The sequence below is a fragment of the Podarcis filfolensis genome, assembly GCF_964270895.1.
Source record: "Podarcis filfolensis genome assembly, chromosome: 8".
Lineage (NCBI taxonomy): Eukaryota > Metazoa > Chordata > Lepidosauria > Squamata > Lacertidae > Podarcis > Podarcis filfolensis.
The window spans coordinates 87,569,044-87,587,790 of record NC_139611.1 but is presented as its reverse complement, the minus strand read 5'-3'; the positions used below and the strand labels follow the sequence as shown (position 1 = coordinate 87,587,790).

At 49.6% G+C, this 18,747-nt stretch overlaps 1 protein-coding gene across 1 annotated transcript in view; it reads right to left on the bottom strand.

Annotated features, from left to right (window-relative positions):
• The window catches only part of LOC310768651 (leucine-rich repeat and fibronectin type III domain-containing protein 1-like protein), a 68,050-nt gene that overhangs the window by 15,192 nt on the left and 34,111 nt on the right, over positions 1 to 18,747 (bottom strand). Inside the window, exon 2 of the mRNA XM_083627217.1 lies at positions 10,832 to 12,245. Coding sequence (XP_083483343.1) covers positions 10,832 to 12,222 — 1,391 coding nt within the window. The 5' untranslated portion in view covers positions 12,223 to 12,245. The remainder of the gene's footprint in view (positions 1 to 10,831; positions 12,246 to 18,747) is intronic.

Below are 18,747 nucleotides of genomic sequence, written 5' to 3'. Positions count from 1 at the left end.
ATGGCAGAAATTTAAAGACTATTTATCTAAATATGCTAAGATAATCTAAACAGAATTGCTTGCAAGTATCAGACTGGCCTAGGATTTAAATATGGCATGTTATAGAATAATATGTTCAAAGTTAAAATGAAAAGAAAGAAAGATGTTAATTGACTAAGTAAATTTTATGTGAAAATAGTTTTGGAAAACTGCTACAATGATATATATGGAAACTCAGACAGGGGGATTTGAGGAAGTCACCTAACAATGTTAACAAAAGAGGAATTATTACAGTCAGGATCTATGTTTGTTTGTTTTTTGATGTTTTCTTTTTATATTTGTTGATACGTTAGCTATAAATTTGGAAAATTAATAAAAAAATTGGAAGGGGGGAAAAAGGAAGATGATTTCAGGGTCCAGGTAGGTTCATATGGAAAGAGGCGGTCCTGATCCGTTTAACATCTGCTGGCCCCCCAATCTTGGTGACAGCCCAGCACCTCTGCCTCCATGTATTTGCCCAACTCTCGTTAAAGCTACCCATATTTGCTGGCCATCCCTGCCTCCTGTGGCAGAGAGTTCCGCAGGTTAACGAAACGTTAACCTTCCTTTTCTGTGCCCTGAATCTTGCAACGTAAAATCTAGTGTCACGAGAGAGGGAGAAAAGGGGCTCTTTTTTCCATTCCAGGCATATCCAGCTGAGAAACGACTGAGTTGTCGGCGTCACGGAATCGCTCCATCGCTCTCAAAGGAGACGGAATGAGCCACCTGTTGGGTCTCTGACTGAGTCACTCTTCCTGTCAGGAGGCACATCCGACAGGTGACTCACACAGACAGAGGGGGTGGGACGCTCTGGGGAGAAGTTGTTTTCGTCCTCACACACGTCAGAAGCAACCAGTTTCGGGTTTTAATGGTGACGAGGGACCGATAATTTCGACGCAGGGTAGATCAATCCCAACGCCGCCATCTGAAGTTCGGGGAAAGCTACCTGAAACGACTCCATGCTGGAGGTCATTAGAAAAGGGAGTGAAAATAAAACTGCCAATAACATAATGACTAATTCAGCCAGCTAGCCCTGGTGATTAAAGGTAAAGGTAAAGGTACCCCAGCCCGTACGGGCCAGTCATGACCGACTCTGGGGTTGCGCGCTCATCTCGCTCAAGAGGCCGGGAGCCAGCGCTGTCCGGAGACACTTCCGGGTCACGTGGCCAGCGTGACGAAGCTGCTCTGGCGTGCCAGGACCAGCGCAGCGCACGGAAACGGCGTTACCTTCCCACTATAAAGCGGTACCTATTTATCTACTTGCACTTTGGCGTGCTTTCGAACTGCTAGGTGGGCAGGAGCTGGGACCGAAAGACGGGAGCTCACCCCGCCGCGGGGATTCGAACCGCCGACCATACGATCGGCCAGTCCTAGGCACTGAGGTTTTACCCACAGCGCCACCCGCGTCCCTGGTGATTATCTAATGCTTATTAGATAGATTTCCCCTAAATTGATTTCTGAAGTTTGAATTTTATTGTTATTCGTGTTTTTATACTGTGTTTTCTGCTGCTTTTACAATAAATTTGTTGTTAGCCGCCCTGAGCCTGGTTTTTGAACCGGGAAGGGCAGGGTATAAATTAAAAAATTATTATTATTATTATTATTATTATTATTATTATTATTATTATTATACAAATCTCTGGTGCGACTGCATTTGGAGAACTTTGCACATAATTCTGGTCCCCTCCCCTCAGAAAGGATATTCTAGAGTTGGGAAAGTTTCAGAAATGATGGAGGGGATGGAGCGATTCCTCTCTGAAGAAGAGTTGTAGTATTTGGGACTTTTCGGTTTAGATAAAAGGAGAATGGGGCGAGAAGATGGAAGTTTATTAAATCATGGCTGGAGCAGAGAAAGAGAAGCATTTTTCTCCCTCTCTCCTATAGAGGAGGTGCAATGAAGCTGAACGGGTAGCACAAAGGAATTCTTCACGGAGCATGAACTATGGAACTCACTGCCACTTGAGGCAGTGATGGCCACTGACCTGGATAGCTTTAGAAGAGAATTAGACATGTTCATAGAGGAGGCAGCTCTGCTTCTGAACATGAGTTACTGGAAACTGAAGAGGAGAGTGTGGGATGTGAAACACAAGAGCAGTCAAGTACAACAATCCTAGAGTGAACATATTTACACATGGGGAGGAATGTTTGTCCAGCCAGCAGGTAAACTTCCTCTTTCCTTCTGGGCTGGGACAGACTTCCTCTGCATGGGACTAGAGGTGGGCGTGGCCTCACCTGTGCAGGTAACAACAAAAGCACAGGGCAGGAAAGCCATCTCTCTCTCTTTGACTACATGCATCGAAGAAGCAACATCTGCTTAGCCAAAGATGCTCTCCAGCCCAGAGAGGACAAAGGGACTGTCTCTTTATGGGATAGTTTCCAGGTGTATGTTACTTTTCTAAGCAAAGTCTGCCTTCTGGGATCCAATTGGGAACAGAATGTGAGTGAGTAAACTCTTTTTATACTTTTATAGAAGACTGTGTCGTGTCTTATCTTTTACGAGGGAATAAGGGGGAAATACCAGAACAGTTATTCTAGAGGCTTTAGCGAGCCTGAGCAAACGCATCCGCTGTGAGTTTAAAAAGGGGAATATTACTCTGCTAAATTGTGAACTTGTTAACACAAGTTGGAAAGGCTATAATCAAACAATATATCCTCTCCTGCATCCCTGAACATTCCCACAGGAAGGGACGCTGAGGATCATCTAGTCCAACCCCCCGCAATGCAGGAATTTGCAGCTGCCCCATACTGTGGGAAAGTTGAGGATAGTAGGAGAGGATATATTAAGTATTATCCTTCCTCACTCACGCTAGTGAGCTGGTAGCAGAGTACATTCCCCTGTATATTGCTAGTTGATGGATTCGTTAGAACCATTTGAGTTAATCCAGTCTGGCTTCTCCAGATTGGATTGTCCCTGGCAAATCCCCTTTCGTTCCCTCTTAAAAACAATAATGACAACACAGTCTTCTTTTAGAATCATAGAATCATAGAATCATAGAGTTGGAAGAGACCACAAGGGCCATCGAGTCCAACCCCCTGCCAAGCAGGAAACACCATCAGAGCACTCCTGACATATGGTTGTCAAGCCTCTGCTTAAAGACCTCCAAAGAAGGAGACTCCACCACACTCCTTGGCAGCAAATTCCACTGTCGAACAGCTCTTACTGTCAGGAAGTTCTTCCTAATGTTAAGGTGGAATCTTCTTTCTTGTAGTTTGGATCCATTGCTCCGTGTCCGCTTCTCTGGAGCAGCAGAAAACAACCTTTCTCCCTCCTCTATGTGACATTCTTTTATATATTTGAACATGGCTATCATATCACCCCTTAACCTCCTCTTCTCCAGGCTAAACATGCCCAGCTCCCTTAGCCGTTCCTCATAAGGCATCGTTTCCAGGCCTTTGACCATTTTGGTTGCCCTCCTCTGGGCACGTTCCAGTTTGTCAGTGTCCTTCTTGAACTGTGGTGCCCAGAACTGGACACAGTACTCCAGGTGAGGTCTGACCAGAGCAGAATACAGTGGCACTATTACTTCCCTTGATCTAGATGCTATACTCCTATTGATGCAGCCCAGAATTGCATTGGCTTTTTCAGCTGCCGCGTCACACTGTTGGCTCATGTCAAGTTTGTGGTCAACCAGGACTCCTAGATCCTTTTCACATGTACTGCTCTCAAGCCAGGTGTCACCCATCTTGTATTTGTGCCTCTCATTTTTTTTGCCCAAGTGCAGTACTTTACATTTCTCCCTGTTAAAATTCATCTTGTTTGTTTTGGCCCAGTTCTCTAATCTGTCAAGGTCGTTTTGAAGTGTGATCCTGTCCTCTGGGGTGTTAGCCACCCCTCCCAGTTTGGTGTCATCTGCAAATTTGATCAGGATGCCCTTGAGTCCATCATCCAAGTCGTTGATAAAGATGTTGAATAAGACCGGGCCCAAGACAGAACCCTGTGGCACCCCACTAGTCACTCTTCTCCAGGATGAAGAGGAACCCTTTGGGTTCGGTCAGGCAGCCAGTTACAAATCCACGGAAAGTAATGATAAAGTTTCTTTACGTTCAGTTCACAGTATGGTCTTGAAGGCAGGCTTGAGTTTGTAGCTACAATTACAGAGAAAGCTTCATCCACTTGTAAGGGATGAGACCATAAATACATCTTAGAATTAGTTCAGAGCAAATTAAAATCTGGCAGATGGCTGTCCACGGGTAAAATTGAGAGTGGTTAATATTCTCCAGGGCCAACTGTTACCACTGGTCTTATAAAGGACCTGTGAGCAGGCCAGGAGGCCTCTTTAATGCTTGTTCTTATACAGAAAGAAAAGAATCAGACTGAACCCCGACCAAAGGCCTGGCGGAACAGCTCCCTCTTGCAGGCCCTGTGGAAAGATGTCAAATCCTGCAGGGCTCTGATCTCTTGTGAGAGAGCGTTCCACCAGGCCGGGGCCATGGCCGAAAAGGCCCTGGCTCTGGTCAAGGCCAGCCTAACCTCCCTGTGGTCCAGAACCTCCAAGATGTTTTTGTTTGAAGACCGCAAGGTCCTCCGTGGGACATACCAGGAGAGGCGGTCCCGTAGGTTCAAGGCTCCTAGGCTGTATAGGGCTTTAAAGGTGAAAAACAGCACCTTGAACCTGACCCTGTACTCCACCGGGAGCCAGTGCAGCAGGTATAGCACTGGATGAATGTGATCCCATGGCAAGGACCCCATAAGGAGTCTCGCCGCGGCATTCTGCACCCGCTGGAGTTTCTGGGTCAGTCTCAAGGGCAGCCCCACGTAGAGTGAGTTACATGCAGAGGAAGGAGGAGGGCAACCAAAATGGTCAAAGGCCTGGAAACGATGCCTTATGAGGAACGGCTAAGGGAGCTGGGCATGTTTAGCCTGGAGAAGAGGAGGTTAAGGGGTGATATGATAGCCACGTTCAAATATATCAAAGGATGTCACATAGAGGAGGGAGAAAGGTTGTTTTCTGCTGCTCCAGAGAAGCGGACACGGAGCAATGGATCCAAACTACAAGAAAGAAGATTCCACCTAAACATTAGGAAGAACTTCCTGACAGTAAGAGCTGTTTGACAGTGGAATTTGCTGCCAAGGAGTGTGGTGGACTCTCCTTCTTTGGAGGTCTTGAAGCAGAGGCTTGACAACCATACGTCAGGAGTGCTCTGATGGTGTTTCCTGCTTGGCAGGGGGTTGGACTCGATGGCCCTTGTGGTCTCTTCCAACTCTAGGATTCTATGATTCTATGATTCTATAGGATGCTCCCAACCAGGCGTGGCAGGCAGCCCTTCTGGCTGGAGTGACATTCCCCTGCGTGTCTACCCTGGGCAAACAGGAAATGTTGTATTTGACTGCTTTGGTGATATTACATCCCACACATGCAAGGATTAAACCTGCAACCTTGGCGTTATCAGCACCACGCTCTAACCAACTCTGCCCCTGGAAAAGGATATTGGCATAGCTGTCAACTGTCCCTTATTTGACGGGAAACTCCCTTATCCCAGCGCCGTGTCCCGCTGCTGTCCCTTATTGATGATGTCCCTTAAATTTCCCGGGTTTCAAAGGAAGCAGCTCCTCTCCCTCCCTCCCTGCCGGCCAGGGAGGAGGGAGGCTCCAACTGTGTTGCTCGGCTGCGTTGCTCACCCAATAAGGAGTTTAAGAATGACTGGGAGGTGGAGCTTGCATGCCTTGTGCCGATCAAATCGGCCGCGTTGCCTGGGGACTCGCCTTTGCTCAGCGCTTCCCAGCGGAGAGGTGACGGTGTTTTTCCTTGCTGCATCCCCTTTGCCGGGTTGCTGCGCTGTGGGAACCACCTCTTGAGGCTTCGTTTGGCTGCTGGTTGACTAAAATCCCTTATTTTGGCTGCTGATCCCTTATTTTCGAGGCTGCTGGTCCCTTATTTACAAATCTGTAAGTTGACAGCTATGAATATTGGATTAGGTGGGCCCTTGGCCTGAGCTAGCAATCAGACACTTCTTCGGTTCTTATGGAGCCTCCAGGCTTTGAGGCAGTCTATCTGGATCTCTTGGTTCTTAAGGGTATTTGGCAATTGTGAGAGCAGGATGCTGGACAAGATGGACCATTGGCCTCATCCAGCATACAGGCTCTACCCATGTTCTTATGCTGTTGGCACATGCCAAGATTTGAGGGGCAAATGCAGCAGTTCGGTTTCCGAAGGATCTCTGCCCCTTTAAAAAAACAACACAAAGCTTCTAGACCTTAGGTTTGCAGAAGCAGGCTTTGAATCTCAGAAGCCCCGAGGAGGAGCTGTTTATGTAAGCTTCATGGTTGGGGGTCAGGAGACTGCGGTTCTCCTTCTCCTAGCGCTTCAGAGGCAGAATGAATTATGCAAAGAAGCCGAGAAGAAAAGGAAGGATAATTCATGCAAAGGCAATCAGGGCCTTGATTTGCACGATTTTAATGCAGGTCACCATATCAGGCTTCATCACGGTGCTGGATTTAGGCACGGAATTTGATCGCGGCTTCTGGAAAATTGCTGAACACAGGCGCACAATCACACACAGGGCACTGGGGGCTCAGTGGCAAACAAGAAGGTTCCAAGTTCAAGTCCTGCTGGAATCTCCAGGTAACGATGGCAGAGGCTCCTTCCTGAAATCCTGGACAGCTTCTGCCAGTCCGTGTTGGCAGTATTGGGATTTGTGGACCAGTGTTCCTAGCCAACCAAGGTCCGTATAGTAAAAGCTATGGTTTTCCCAGTAGTGATGTATGGAAGTGAGAGCTGGACCACAAAGAAGGCTGATCGCCTAAGAATGGATGCTTTTGAATTATGGTGCTGGAGGAGACTCTTGAGAGTCCCATGGACTGCAAGAAGATCAGACCTCTCCATTCTGAAGGAAATCAGCCCTGAGTGCTCACTGGAAGGACAGATCCTGAAGCTGAGGCTCCAATACTTTGGCCACCTCAGGAGAAGAGAAGACTCCCTGGAAAAGACCCTGATGTTGGGGAAGATGGAGGGCGCAAGGAGAAGGGGGCGACAGAGGACGAGATGGTGGGACAGTGTTCTCGAAGCTACCAGCATGAGTCTGACCAAACTGTGGGAGGCAGTGGAAGACAGGAGGGCCTGGCGTGCTCTGGTCCAGGGGGTCACAAAGAGGCGGACACGACTAAAGGACTAAACAACAACAACAAGTTCTGATTCAGCAAGAAGGATCTCCCTAGCTTCCCGCGTTGACTTTCCCAAAAGCGCTTTCCTCCTGGCCAAGTTGTGCAGCCTGCTCCCCTTACTTCCGACCGCGTGCAAAAAAGTCTTCAAGGTGACTTAGAGAGACGGCTGGGGGGAAACAATAGGACGCTAAACATTAGTAGAGGAATAAACATAAATAAAACAGACGCCCCACAAAAAAAGCAGATTTCAGCAGCCGAGAGAGAGAAGAGCATATCAGAGACAAGCAGCTGCTGCGATCGGTCCTGATAATAGCCCGTCTCTTAAATAAACTAATTGGAAGAGGGTCTCCTTGCTCCTTCTGAGAGAAGGCGGCATTGATCGGGGCAGGCAGGGAGCACACGGCGGAGGCTTATTAAATTATGAAGGCAGCTCTGCAGGAAGAGAGAAAACGTATAGTGGGAGCTTAAGATAAGATAAGAAGATAAGAAAAGCCGGTTGGATCACGCCAAGGACCCATCTGGTCCAGCATCCAGGGGCCTAATACATCTAAGAATCTAGGAATGTTGATAGACTGACTCTGCACGTGGAGGTTCCATAAGAAAAGCCTGGGTACTTGATTGAGTCAATGGCCCATCTAGTGGGAAACCCTTATACCAGATTTGAGCACTGTGGGAATGTTCAGGGATGCAGGAGAGGATATATTGTTTGATTATAGCCTTTCCAACTTGTGTAAACAAGTTCACAATTTAGCAGAGTAACATTCCCCTTGTTAAACTCACAGCGGATGCGTTTGCTCAGGCTCGCTAAAGCCTCTAGAATAACTGTTCTGGTATTTCCCCCTTATTCCCTCATAAAAGATAAGACACGACACAGTCTTCTATAAAAGTATAAAAAGAGTTTACTCACTCACATTCTGTTCACTGTTGGATCCCAGAAGGCAGGCTTTGCTTAGAAAAGTAACATATACCTGGAAAGTATCTCATAAGGAGACAGTCCCTTTGTCCTCTCTTGGCTGGAAGAGAGCATCTTTGGCTAAGCAGATGTTGCTTCTTCGATGCATGTAATCAAAGAGAGAGAAATGGCTGCCCTGCCCTGTGCTTTTGTCGTTACCTGCACAGGTGAGGCCATGCCCACCTCTAGTCACATGCAGAGGAAGTCTATCCCAGCCCAGAAGGAAACAGGAAGTTTACCTGCTGGCTGGACAAACATTCCTCCCCATGTGTAAATATGTTCACTCTAGGATTGTTGTACTTGACTGCTCTTGTGTTTCACATCCCACACTCTCCTCTTCGGTTTCCTGCTGGCTGGACAAACATTCCTCCCCATGTGTAAACATGTTCCCTCTAGGAAGGTTGTACTTGACTGCTCTTGTGTTTCACATCCCACACTTCCAACTCTGCAATTCTATGATTCTATATGATTATTTCAGTGGCCAAATACCCCAAAGTACCTGGGGATCTAGATAGACTGCCTCTAGACCTGCGGGTTCCGTTAGAAAATTTTTTAAAGCCTGGCTGTTGGATCAGGCCAATGGCTGTTCTCACAGGGGCCAAATTGATGCCCCAAAGGGAAGCAGGATACGACCACAGGAACACTCTCATCTCCCGGGGTTTCCAGAAGCTGCCATTCAGAAGTGTCGCACAGCATAGCCCTGTCCACAGTTCTTGACATTTGCCGAATCCTTTCAGCGCTGACCGAAGCCAAAAATCCAGCTCGCTGACCGCACAACCTGCCCTTCCCCTCCGGCAAGGATAAACCATCACAAACACGGAGATGTCTTTAAGATGAAAAGGACCCCGGAGCTCCCTCGCTACCGGATTTCCACTGATCGCAGCGTGGTTCCCCTGCTCCGGCAGCTTATGAATTATTCTCCTTCAGCCTCCAGAGGGGAGGATTTCAGAAGGTAAAACAGCAACTTTATCTGAGGCCGACTTCAAAAGGCAGGAGCTGGGCACCCAAAGCATGACGGGTACTCGCTGCTCTCATTCGCAGGCTGCCGCGGTCGGCGGAGCCAAGGTGAAATCGCGCACGGTGGAAAGGGGAAAGCCGTGTTTCGGGGAAACTCAGCCAGCATGGGGCACCCACAGGTTCTGACTGCGTGACAGGTTTTTCGCCAGCAATGGGTTTTGTGCCTCTAAGCAGAAAAACCTGACCTTCTGCTGATGGCAAGAAGCGGCAAGGGCTTTCCTCTAGGTTGCAAAAAGTGTCGCCTTGAATAAGATTCGGGACAGGTAAAAGAAGCAACCTGTTCATGCAGCACAGAGTTAAACCGTGGAACTCACTGCCACAGGAAGTAGGAATGATCACTGGGTTGCGGAGCACACTCCCGCACGCAGGCAGCCTCAGCAGTAGGCACCATAGCTGTCAACCGTCCCTTATTTGGCGGGAAACTCCCTTATCCCAGCGCCGTGTCCCACTGCTGTCCCTTATTGATGATGTCCCTTAAATTTCCCGGGTTTCAAAGGAAGCAGCACCTCTCCCTGCCGGCCAGGGAGGAGGGAGGCTCCAACTGGGTTGCTTGGCTGTGTTGCTCACCCAGTAAGGAGTCTCAGAACGACTGGGGGGTGGAGCTTGCATGCCTTGTGCCAATCAAATCAGCCGCCTTGCCTGGGGACTCGCCTTTGCTCAGCGCTTCCCAGCGGAGAGGTGACGGTGGTTTTCCTTGCTGCATCCCCTTTGCCGGGTTGCTGCGCTGTGGGAACCACTGCTCAAGGCTTCGTTTGGCTGCTGGCTGGGCTTTCTGCCTTTGGCTCGGAGGGGCTCAGAAGTCTAACATACCTGTGCCCTGAAAATCTTATTTTGGCTGCTGATCCCTTATTTTTGAGGCTGCTGGTGCCTTATTTCCAAATCTGTAAGTTGACAGCTATGGTCTGCACATGTGACCTTGGGGTGTGGCGCACACTCCCCCTCACAGATAAGGCCACAGCTGTCTGAACATCTTGCCCTCTGTCTAACCTTTTGCGGTCTCAGTAGTCTGCCGTGTCCGGTCTGTGACCCTTGTCTCTGAGACCTTTCACCAGTGCAAGGGGGAAATGATGCGGTGGAAACAGGTGCCAAAATAACTTTGTACCTCCCCACAATCTCGGGACTGGAAGATGTGTAAAGGTCACAGCCCAAAAATGTACCGTATTTTTCGCTCCATAAGGCGCACCGGACCATAGGGCACACCTAGTTTTTAGAGGGGGAAATCAAGGAAAAAAATCCGCTTCTCCCAGAGCTGCTGGGGTTGCCGGGGGAAGCCCGGGTTCCCCCCACCCCAGCCCCAAAGAGCAAAGAAGCCAGGACAATTTTCGCGGCGATTTGAACCGCCGACCTTCTGATCAGCAAGTCCTAGGCTCTGTGGTTTAACCTACAGTGCCACCCGCATCTCTTAGTCAGGTAGTCGGTCTCTAAGGTGCTACTAGACAATTTATTTATATATTTTTTATTTCGACTATGTGAACAGCGTCTCACATCAAATGTGACTCTATGAATGAAAAACAGAGGTGCTATATAGGTACCTTTGTTATCCATGAAAATCTTTCGGTAAAAGCATACACACACACACAATATATATATATATATATATATATATATATATATATATATATATATCCTCTCCTAAAGTCTAAATCCTCTCACTTGTATGCTGCCTCTCCTCATTTAACTGCCAGAGATTTTGCCCGACTCTCAACAAGAACTGCCGCTCTCGGGAACCCCGCGATGCTCACCTGTAGACTAAGGTATCATCCGAGGAGCTGTTGTATTGGATCTGGTACATCCGAATACCGGGCACGTGCCACTGGGGGTACCAGCGGATCAGCACCGAGGAGGCCGACACCTCCGAGGCCGCCACCCCCTTGTCCTGAGAGGCCCCCGTTTCGTTGGCACCGGCGGGGAGGGCGCCCTTAGCCGGAGTCAAGATGTCTGAGGGCCCTGCTGCCTCGGGGAGTTTGGGGGCTGTGCCGTTGGCGAGATGCGGCAAAGGGTTGACCACCAGCTCGATGGACGTGGTGGCCTCGCCGGCGGCATTGGAGGCGATGCAGGTGAAGGCCCCGGTGTCCTGGACGGTGGCGATGAGCACCTCGAGCGTGCCGTTCTCGTATGACGTCGTCCGGGAGGTGTTGGCCACCACTTTGCCCTCTGGCGAGACCCAGTGGATGGAGGGCTCGGGGTCGCCCACACCGCGGCACCGGAGAACGGCCTCCTCGCCTTCCGTCACCACCAGCCGGCCGGTGTAGCGGGTGATGACCGGCGGCTCGCAGATGAACTCCTCCTCCGGGATGGTCCAGAAGTATTTCCCCAGCAGGTCCGGCGGAGAGGCGCAGGTCTCCAAGTCGTCCTCGCGGGTGAGCCTCCGCAGCCAAAGCAGCTCACAGTTGCAGTGCAGAGGGTTGCCGCCGAAGCTGAGGACCAGCGAGGACAGAGGAGACCCCTTGGATTTGGCGTAGACGGGGATGCGGAGGAAGAGGGGGTCCGGGGGGATCTTCTTGAGCTTGTTGGACGTCATGTCCAAGCGGGCCAGCTTGAGAAGGTTCGTGAAGACCCCCTCGGGGACGTAGTCGATCAAGTTGTGGTCCAAGTTGAGGGAGTTGACGTTGTTGAGCCGGCGGATGGTGTCCCAAGGGACTTGCACCAGGTTGTTGTAGGAGAGGTCCAGGTCTTCCAGGGTGCCGGCGAAGTCATCGAAGGCTCCGGGGGAGATGTCTTGGAGCTGGTTGTTGCTGAGAATGAGGTGGCGCAGGTTGGGCAGCCCCTTCAGCTGCTCGGCGCCAATCAACAGCAGGCGGTTGTTGTCCAGGTGCAGCGCGCGGAGGCTGCGGAGGTCGGCGAAGGCGTAGGGCAGGATCTGGCTGATGGTGTTGCGGGAGAGGGTGAGGTGGACCAAGCTGGTCATGTTGGAGAAGTCCTTGCGGCGGACGACGGTGATGAAGTTGTCCGTCAGGCGCAGCTCCACCGTCCGCCGGTCGATGACGGTGGGCACAAAGAGGAGGCCGGTCCGGGTGCAGAGGATGGCCAGGGAGGGAGAGAGGTTCTGGCACATGCAGCGCTTGGGGCACACCTGGGCACGGGCCAGGCTGGTGCTGAGCACCACCAGGAGGCAGAGCAGGAGCCGCTCCATGGTGCTGCCGTCAGAGAGAGGAACTGCAGAGAAAACAAAGGGAGGGGAGAAGTTAGAAGGAGTCATCACCATGGCAGCTCACAGGACTTTAGAAGGAAGGGAGCTCAGCTGGGTCGCATTAATAATAATAATAATAATAATAATAATAATAATAATACTCTGGGCAGCTCCCAACAGAATATTAAAAATGATAAAACATCAGACATTAAATAAATATATAAATAAATAAATTTATTATTTATACCCCGCCCATCTGGCTGGCTCCCCCCAGCCACTCTGGGCGGCTTCCAACAGAACACTAAAATTCAATAACCTATTCAACATTAAAAGCTTCCCTAAACAGGGCTGCCTTCAGATGTCTTCTAAAAGTTTGGTAGTTATTTTTCTTTTTGACATCTGCTGGGAGGGCATTCCACAGGGCGGGTGCCACTACCGAGAAGCCTCTCTAACTGGTTCCCTGTAACTTGGCTTCTCGCAGCGAGGGAACCGCCAGAAGGCCCTCGGAGCTGGACCTCAGTGTCCGGGCAGAACAATGAAGGTGGAGACGCTCCTTCAGGTATACTAGGCCGTTTAGGGCTTTAAAGGTCAGCACCAACACTTTGAATTGTGCTCGGAAACAGACTGAGAGCCACTGTAGGTCTTCCAAGACCAGTGGGTCTTTCAATATACTGGTGTGGGTCTTTCAATATACCGGTGTTATAAAAACTTCCCTAAACAGGGCTGCCTTCAGATGTCTTCTAAAAGTCAGATAGTTGTTTATTTCCTTGACAACTGATGGAAGGGCGTTCCACAGGGCAGGTGCCACCACCAAGAAGGCCCTCTGCCTGGTTCCCTGCAACCTCACTTCTCGCAGTGAGGGAACCGCCAGAAGGCCCTTGGATCTGGACCTCAGTTTCTGGGCTGAACGAAGGGGGTGGAGAGGCTCCTTCAGTATTCCAGAGTTTTAGGGGTGGAAGGTTCCCCAAAGAATCATCTATTCCAACCTCCTGCAATGAATCACAGCTATAGGTTTGCTTAAAGATGGCATCCAACCTCTGCTTAACAACCTCCAATGATTTGTAGAATCGTACGGTTGGAAGGGACCCCAAACGTCATCTACTCGGACCCCTTTGCAATGTGGGAATCAAAGCCGAAGAATCGTATCCATCCAAGCTCTGCTTAAAAACCTCCAAATTGTTCTATATTATCCCAAAGGGGGGAGGTTTCTACACCAGCCAGAGGGACAGGGTTTTTTCTGTTGCTTAAATGTTACAGTAAAATGGGCCTCTCTTTGGAATGTCTGGCTTAGGCGGGTAAAAGATAAGAGCAAGGTTGAATGGGTGTTCTTGTGGCCCCAGACGGGGGGAGACTGAAGACAGGGAGGCGAGTTGAAAGGGAGGAGGGTAGCACAGGAGACAAAGCCCCATCTTAATGCTATTAGTATAAATAACATGTTTTACATGTGAACACGTGTCGAGGTTCATAGCGTGGGGAGGCTGGTGCAGGAAGGAAAGGGGGGGCAAGCCCATGTAAGGACATAGGAAGTTGCCATAACTTTCGGTTTACAAGAAATCAGGTGGTACTGTATTCTGCAAATCTATAAAAAGGGGGCGCACCCTGACTGGGTGTGCAGGTTGCGAACTTATCGCCCTGTACCTTTGTTCTGCATATACGCACTTCAAATAAAATCCTGTTAATAACCTGCAAGGATTTTTTGCCGCTTTGTGTGAATCTGTGTTCCGGGGACCCAATAGCAGATGTGGTTGGTCCTTCACAACTAATCATAGAATTGCACAGCTGAAAGGGACCCAAAGGCCATCTATTCAACCCACTGCAATGCAAGCAGCACAGCTAATCACAGTCAGGCCAAAAACTGGGAACCTCTCAGTGGAAAATAGCCCCAAATCTTACACTGGGCGCTTGTTATCACTCACTCTGGAATTTAGCTATAAGGAATAATTTGAGGTTTCAGCAGGGACTAGACAATGCATGCACTTTTTATACAATTGAATATACAGTGAGGTCCTGATTTTCGAGCCAACACTCATCACAGCCTGGCAAAAATATTCCCCACTTGGTCTTTGTTATTTTAACTCATGAGCAACTGTACTCATCCTATATCCCTGTTTGACAGCTTTGTTTTTCATTTTCAAAATTTTCATCTGCTTTTATAACCCTTCTCTCTGTTTTATACACATTACAAAAGGAAACTTCAAAAATTTACCAAAAAACGTTTTAAAAGAGAGAAGAGTCGAGATGGTTCATAGAGTTGGAAGGGATTCAAAGGTTCATTTTCATTTATTATTATTTTTCTATTTATTATATTTGCATTCCAGCCTTCACCCTCAGATCTCAGGGCCCTTTGCAGCAGCATAAAAATACATGATAAAAACACAAAATACAGAATCAGTTTCAAAAATAGCACTTTGAATTGGGCCCGAAAACTAATCGGCAGCCAGTGCGGCCAGGTCAGGATCGGTGTGATATGCTCAGACCGTCTTGACCCAGTGAGGAACCTGGCCGCTGAATTCTGCACCAGCTGAAGTTTCCGAACTATCTTCCGGGGCAGCCTCATGTATAACGCATTGCAGTAATCTAACCAGAGCATGGACAACATAAGTTAAACTACCCCTGTCCAGATAGGGGCGCACCTGGGACACCAGCCAAAGCTGATGGAAGGCCACTGAGGCCATCTGAGCCTCAAGCGACAGGAAAGGGTCCAGGACAGGGGTCAACAAACTTACCGCGCCACGGGCCGATGTCTCCAGCGCCGATTGTGCGGCGGGCCAGAGGGTGGGGGAGCGTGTGCCCATACGCGTGCGCACACGCTATTTCCAGCGCACTTTCGGGTCGAAGGAGCACTGAAATAGCTTGTGCGCATGTGCAAGGGCCTCCTCCGACCCGGATGTGCACCGGAAATAACGCCTGCGCATGCGCAAATAATCCTTGCGCATGCACACAAGCTATTTCCAGTGCTCCTCCGAACCGGAAGTGGGCAGTCGCGCAGTGCAGCGCCCATAAGAGCGGGCGGCGGGGGTCGCTGCGAGCTGGATAAACGAGTCCCTTGGGCCTTATCCGGCCCACGGGCCTTAGTTTGGAGACCCCTGATCCAGGAGGACCCCCCAAGCTAAGCACCTGCTCTTTCAGAAGGAGTGTGTAACCCCATCAAGAGCAGGCGACCTCCCATCCATGCGGTAGGGAAAGTTCTTCCTGATATTTACAGTGGTCCCTTGCTTCTCAAACGCCTTGGCACTCAAACAACTGCAAACCCGGAAGTAAGTGTTCCGGTTTGCGAACTTCTTTCGGAAGCTGAACGTGCTCCGTTTTGAGTGCCAAGCTTCTGTTTTGAGTGTTACGCTTCCGATTTGAGTGTTACGCTTCCGTTTTGAGGGTTACGCTGAGCTCTGTCTATTGCTATTTATTTTGCAGTTTTGTTCTGGCAGCTCTTTTTGTTTTTGTGATTGTGTGGAACCCAGTTTAATTGCTTTCATTTTATGGATCAATGGTCTTGTTAGATAGTAAAATTCATGTTAAATTGCTGTTTTAGGGATTGTTTTTAAAAGTCTGGAACAGATTAATCCATTTTGCATTACTTTCTATGGGAAAGCGTGCCTTGGTTTTGGAATGCTTTGGTTTCGGAACGGACTTCTGGCACGGATTGGGTTTGAGAACCAAGGTACCGCTGTAGTCGGAATCTCGTTTCTTACTCCACCTTCCATGTGGCAGCCCTTCAGATATTTGAAGGCAGCTGGACGTGGGTAGGGCTGTGGGTTAAACCACAGAGCCTAGGGGTTGCCGATCAGAAGGTCGGTGGTTCGAATCCCTGTGACGGGGTGAGCTCCCGTTGCTCGGTCCCTGCTCCTGCCAACCTAGCAGTTCGAAAGCACCTCAAAGTGCAAGTAGATAAATAGGTACCGCTCCGGCGGGAAGGTAAACAGTGTTTCCGTGCACTGCTCTGGTTTGCCAGAAGCGCCTTAGTCATGCTGGCCACATGACCCGGATAAACTGTCTACAGACAAACGTCGGCTCCCTGTGCCAGTAAAGCGAGATGAGCGCTGCAACCCCAGAGTCAGTCACGACTGGACCTAATGGTCAGGGGCATAGCTATCAACTTACAGATTTGAAAATAAGGGACCAGCAGCCTCGAAAATAAGGAATCAGCAGCCAAAATAAGGGATTTTCCAAGTACAGGTATGTACAACTTCTGAGCCCCTCCCAGCCAAAGGCAGAAAGCCCAGCCAGCAGCCAAACGAAGCCTCAAGCGGTGGTTCCCACAGCGCAGCAACCCAGCAAAGGGGATGCAGCAAGGAAAACCACCTCTGCTGGGAAGCGCTGAGCAAAGGCGAGTCCCCAGGCAACGCGGCCGATTTGATCGGCACAAGGCATGCAAGCTCCACCCCCCCAGTCGTTCTTAAGACTCCTTATTGGGTGAGCAACGCAGCCAAGCAACACAGTTGGAGCCTCCCTCCTCCCTGGCCAGCAGGGAGGGAGGGAGGGAGGGAGAGGAGCTGCTTCCTTTGAAACCCGGGAAATTTAAGGGACATCATCAATAAGGGACAGCAGCGGGACACAGCGCCAAATAAGGGACGCTTGACAGCTATGGTCAGGGGTCCCTTTACCTTTACCTATCCCAGCCATCTTCTGTCCCAGCCACACCCTGGAGCGTTCTGCATGCCAAGCAAGTGTTCCACTGTTTAGAAAGGCAGAGAAGGGGCGGGGCAGGCATTCCTGCACTTTCACCCCAGACATCCATTTAGCAGCTCTCTATTTCTCTTTCCCAAGAATCTGCGTAATCCTTTTCTAAAGCCATGGGAGCCAGAGGCCATCAACACATCTTGTCATAATGGAATCCCGTAACTTAATTACGTGTCGGGTAGAGAAATTCTTCTTTATGCCTGTCCTGAACCCGCCGTTGCTTCAGTTCTGCCGCGTGACCCTGAGGTCTAGCATCATCAAAGAGGGAGAGAGGAAAATTCCTTCTACTCCACATCATTTACAATTTGACAAAGCTCTCATCTCCGGCTTTTTATATCTTTCCACACACACACAAACCTGACGTTTCCTCTAGCCTGCTTTTCTGAATTGCTAAATTGGATTTCAAGATTCACTCCTATTGACACGGCTCTCCATTCAAAACGTTTGTTTATCCCGCAACGCTCATTCCTCTCATCCCATCTGCAGGGCCTTGACATCACTGGCAACGCTTTTCAAACCGGCAAACAGCGGAGCGCAAACAGAGGCACGGAACAATCGCCAGGTGTGACCTTCGCCGATCGATTCCCCGACACACCTCTCCCGCAACACCCAGTGCAATTGTTCGGCTGCCTTCCCCGCCCACCATAAACTCCTCCTTTGCAGAGCTCCCCAGTTAAGTGCTCCAATTTCTAAACAGCTCAAATCAACAGGAGATGATGCTCCTTAGGCATGGGAGGGTGTGAGGCAGGAGGCCGACAGCAGGGGGAGCCAGAGTCAATGAGTGGAAGGGCCCCGTCATTCAGCCCGGACGCTGAGATCCAGCGCCGAGGGCCTTCTGGCAGTTCCCTCATTGCGAGAAGTGAGGTTACAGGGAACCAGACACAGGGCCTTCTCGGTGGTGGCGCCCGTCCTGTGGAACACCCTCCCACCAGATGTCAAGGAAATAAGCGGTTATCTTATATTTAAAAGACATCTGAAGGCAGCCCTGTTTAGGGAAGTTTTTAATATTTAATGCTGTATTGTTTTAGAACTCGATTGGAAGCCGGCCAGAGTGGCTGGAGAAACTCAGCCAGGTGGGCGGGGTATAAATAATAATAATAATAATAATAATTATTATTATTATTATTAACATTAGAGCCAAGGCTCCATCATAAATAATGCTCAGGGCGGCTAACATCAGTAAAATTACAGTAAAAAACATAATAGGGTGAAAAACCAATTTAAAATACAGGTTAAAATGCAATTTAAAATGCAGCCTCATTTTAAAAGTAGACCATAAACCAAAACCCTAAGGGGAGGGAAACATAAGGGTCAGACTGAGTCCAAACCAAAGGCCAGAAAGAACAGCTCTGTCTTGCAGGCCCTGCGGAAAGATGTCAAGTCCCGCAGGGCCCTGGTCTCTTGTGACAGAGCGTTCCACCAAGTCGAGGCCAGTACTGAAAAGGCCCTGGCCCTAGTTGAGACCAATCTAACCACCTTGCGATTTGGGACCTCCAAAATGTTGTCATTTGTGGACCTTAAGGTCCTCCGCGGGGCATACCATCAAGTCCAGCGTCCTGTTCTCCGGGTGGTGAAATACCCCTAATGTCAGGGACTGGCTGGATGATGAAGAGGGGAGGGAGGACACAGAAGATGATGACTTAGATCCCGGGTCGTGGTGGTGGGGACACGGCGGAGCAGTCTGGGGAAGGAATGAGCTAGGATCATAAATCTTGTAGTTAGAAGGGACCCCTGGGGTCATCTAGTCCAACCCCCCTGCAAGGCAGGAATCTCAGCTAACGCATCCATGACAGATGGCCATCTGATCTCTGCTTTAAAATCTCCAAGGAAGGAGAGGCCACAACTTCCCAA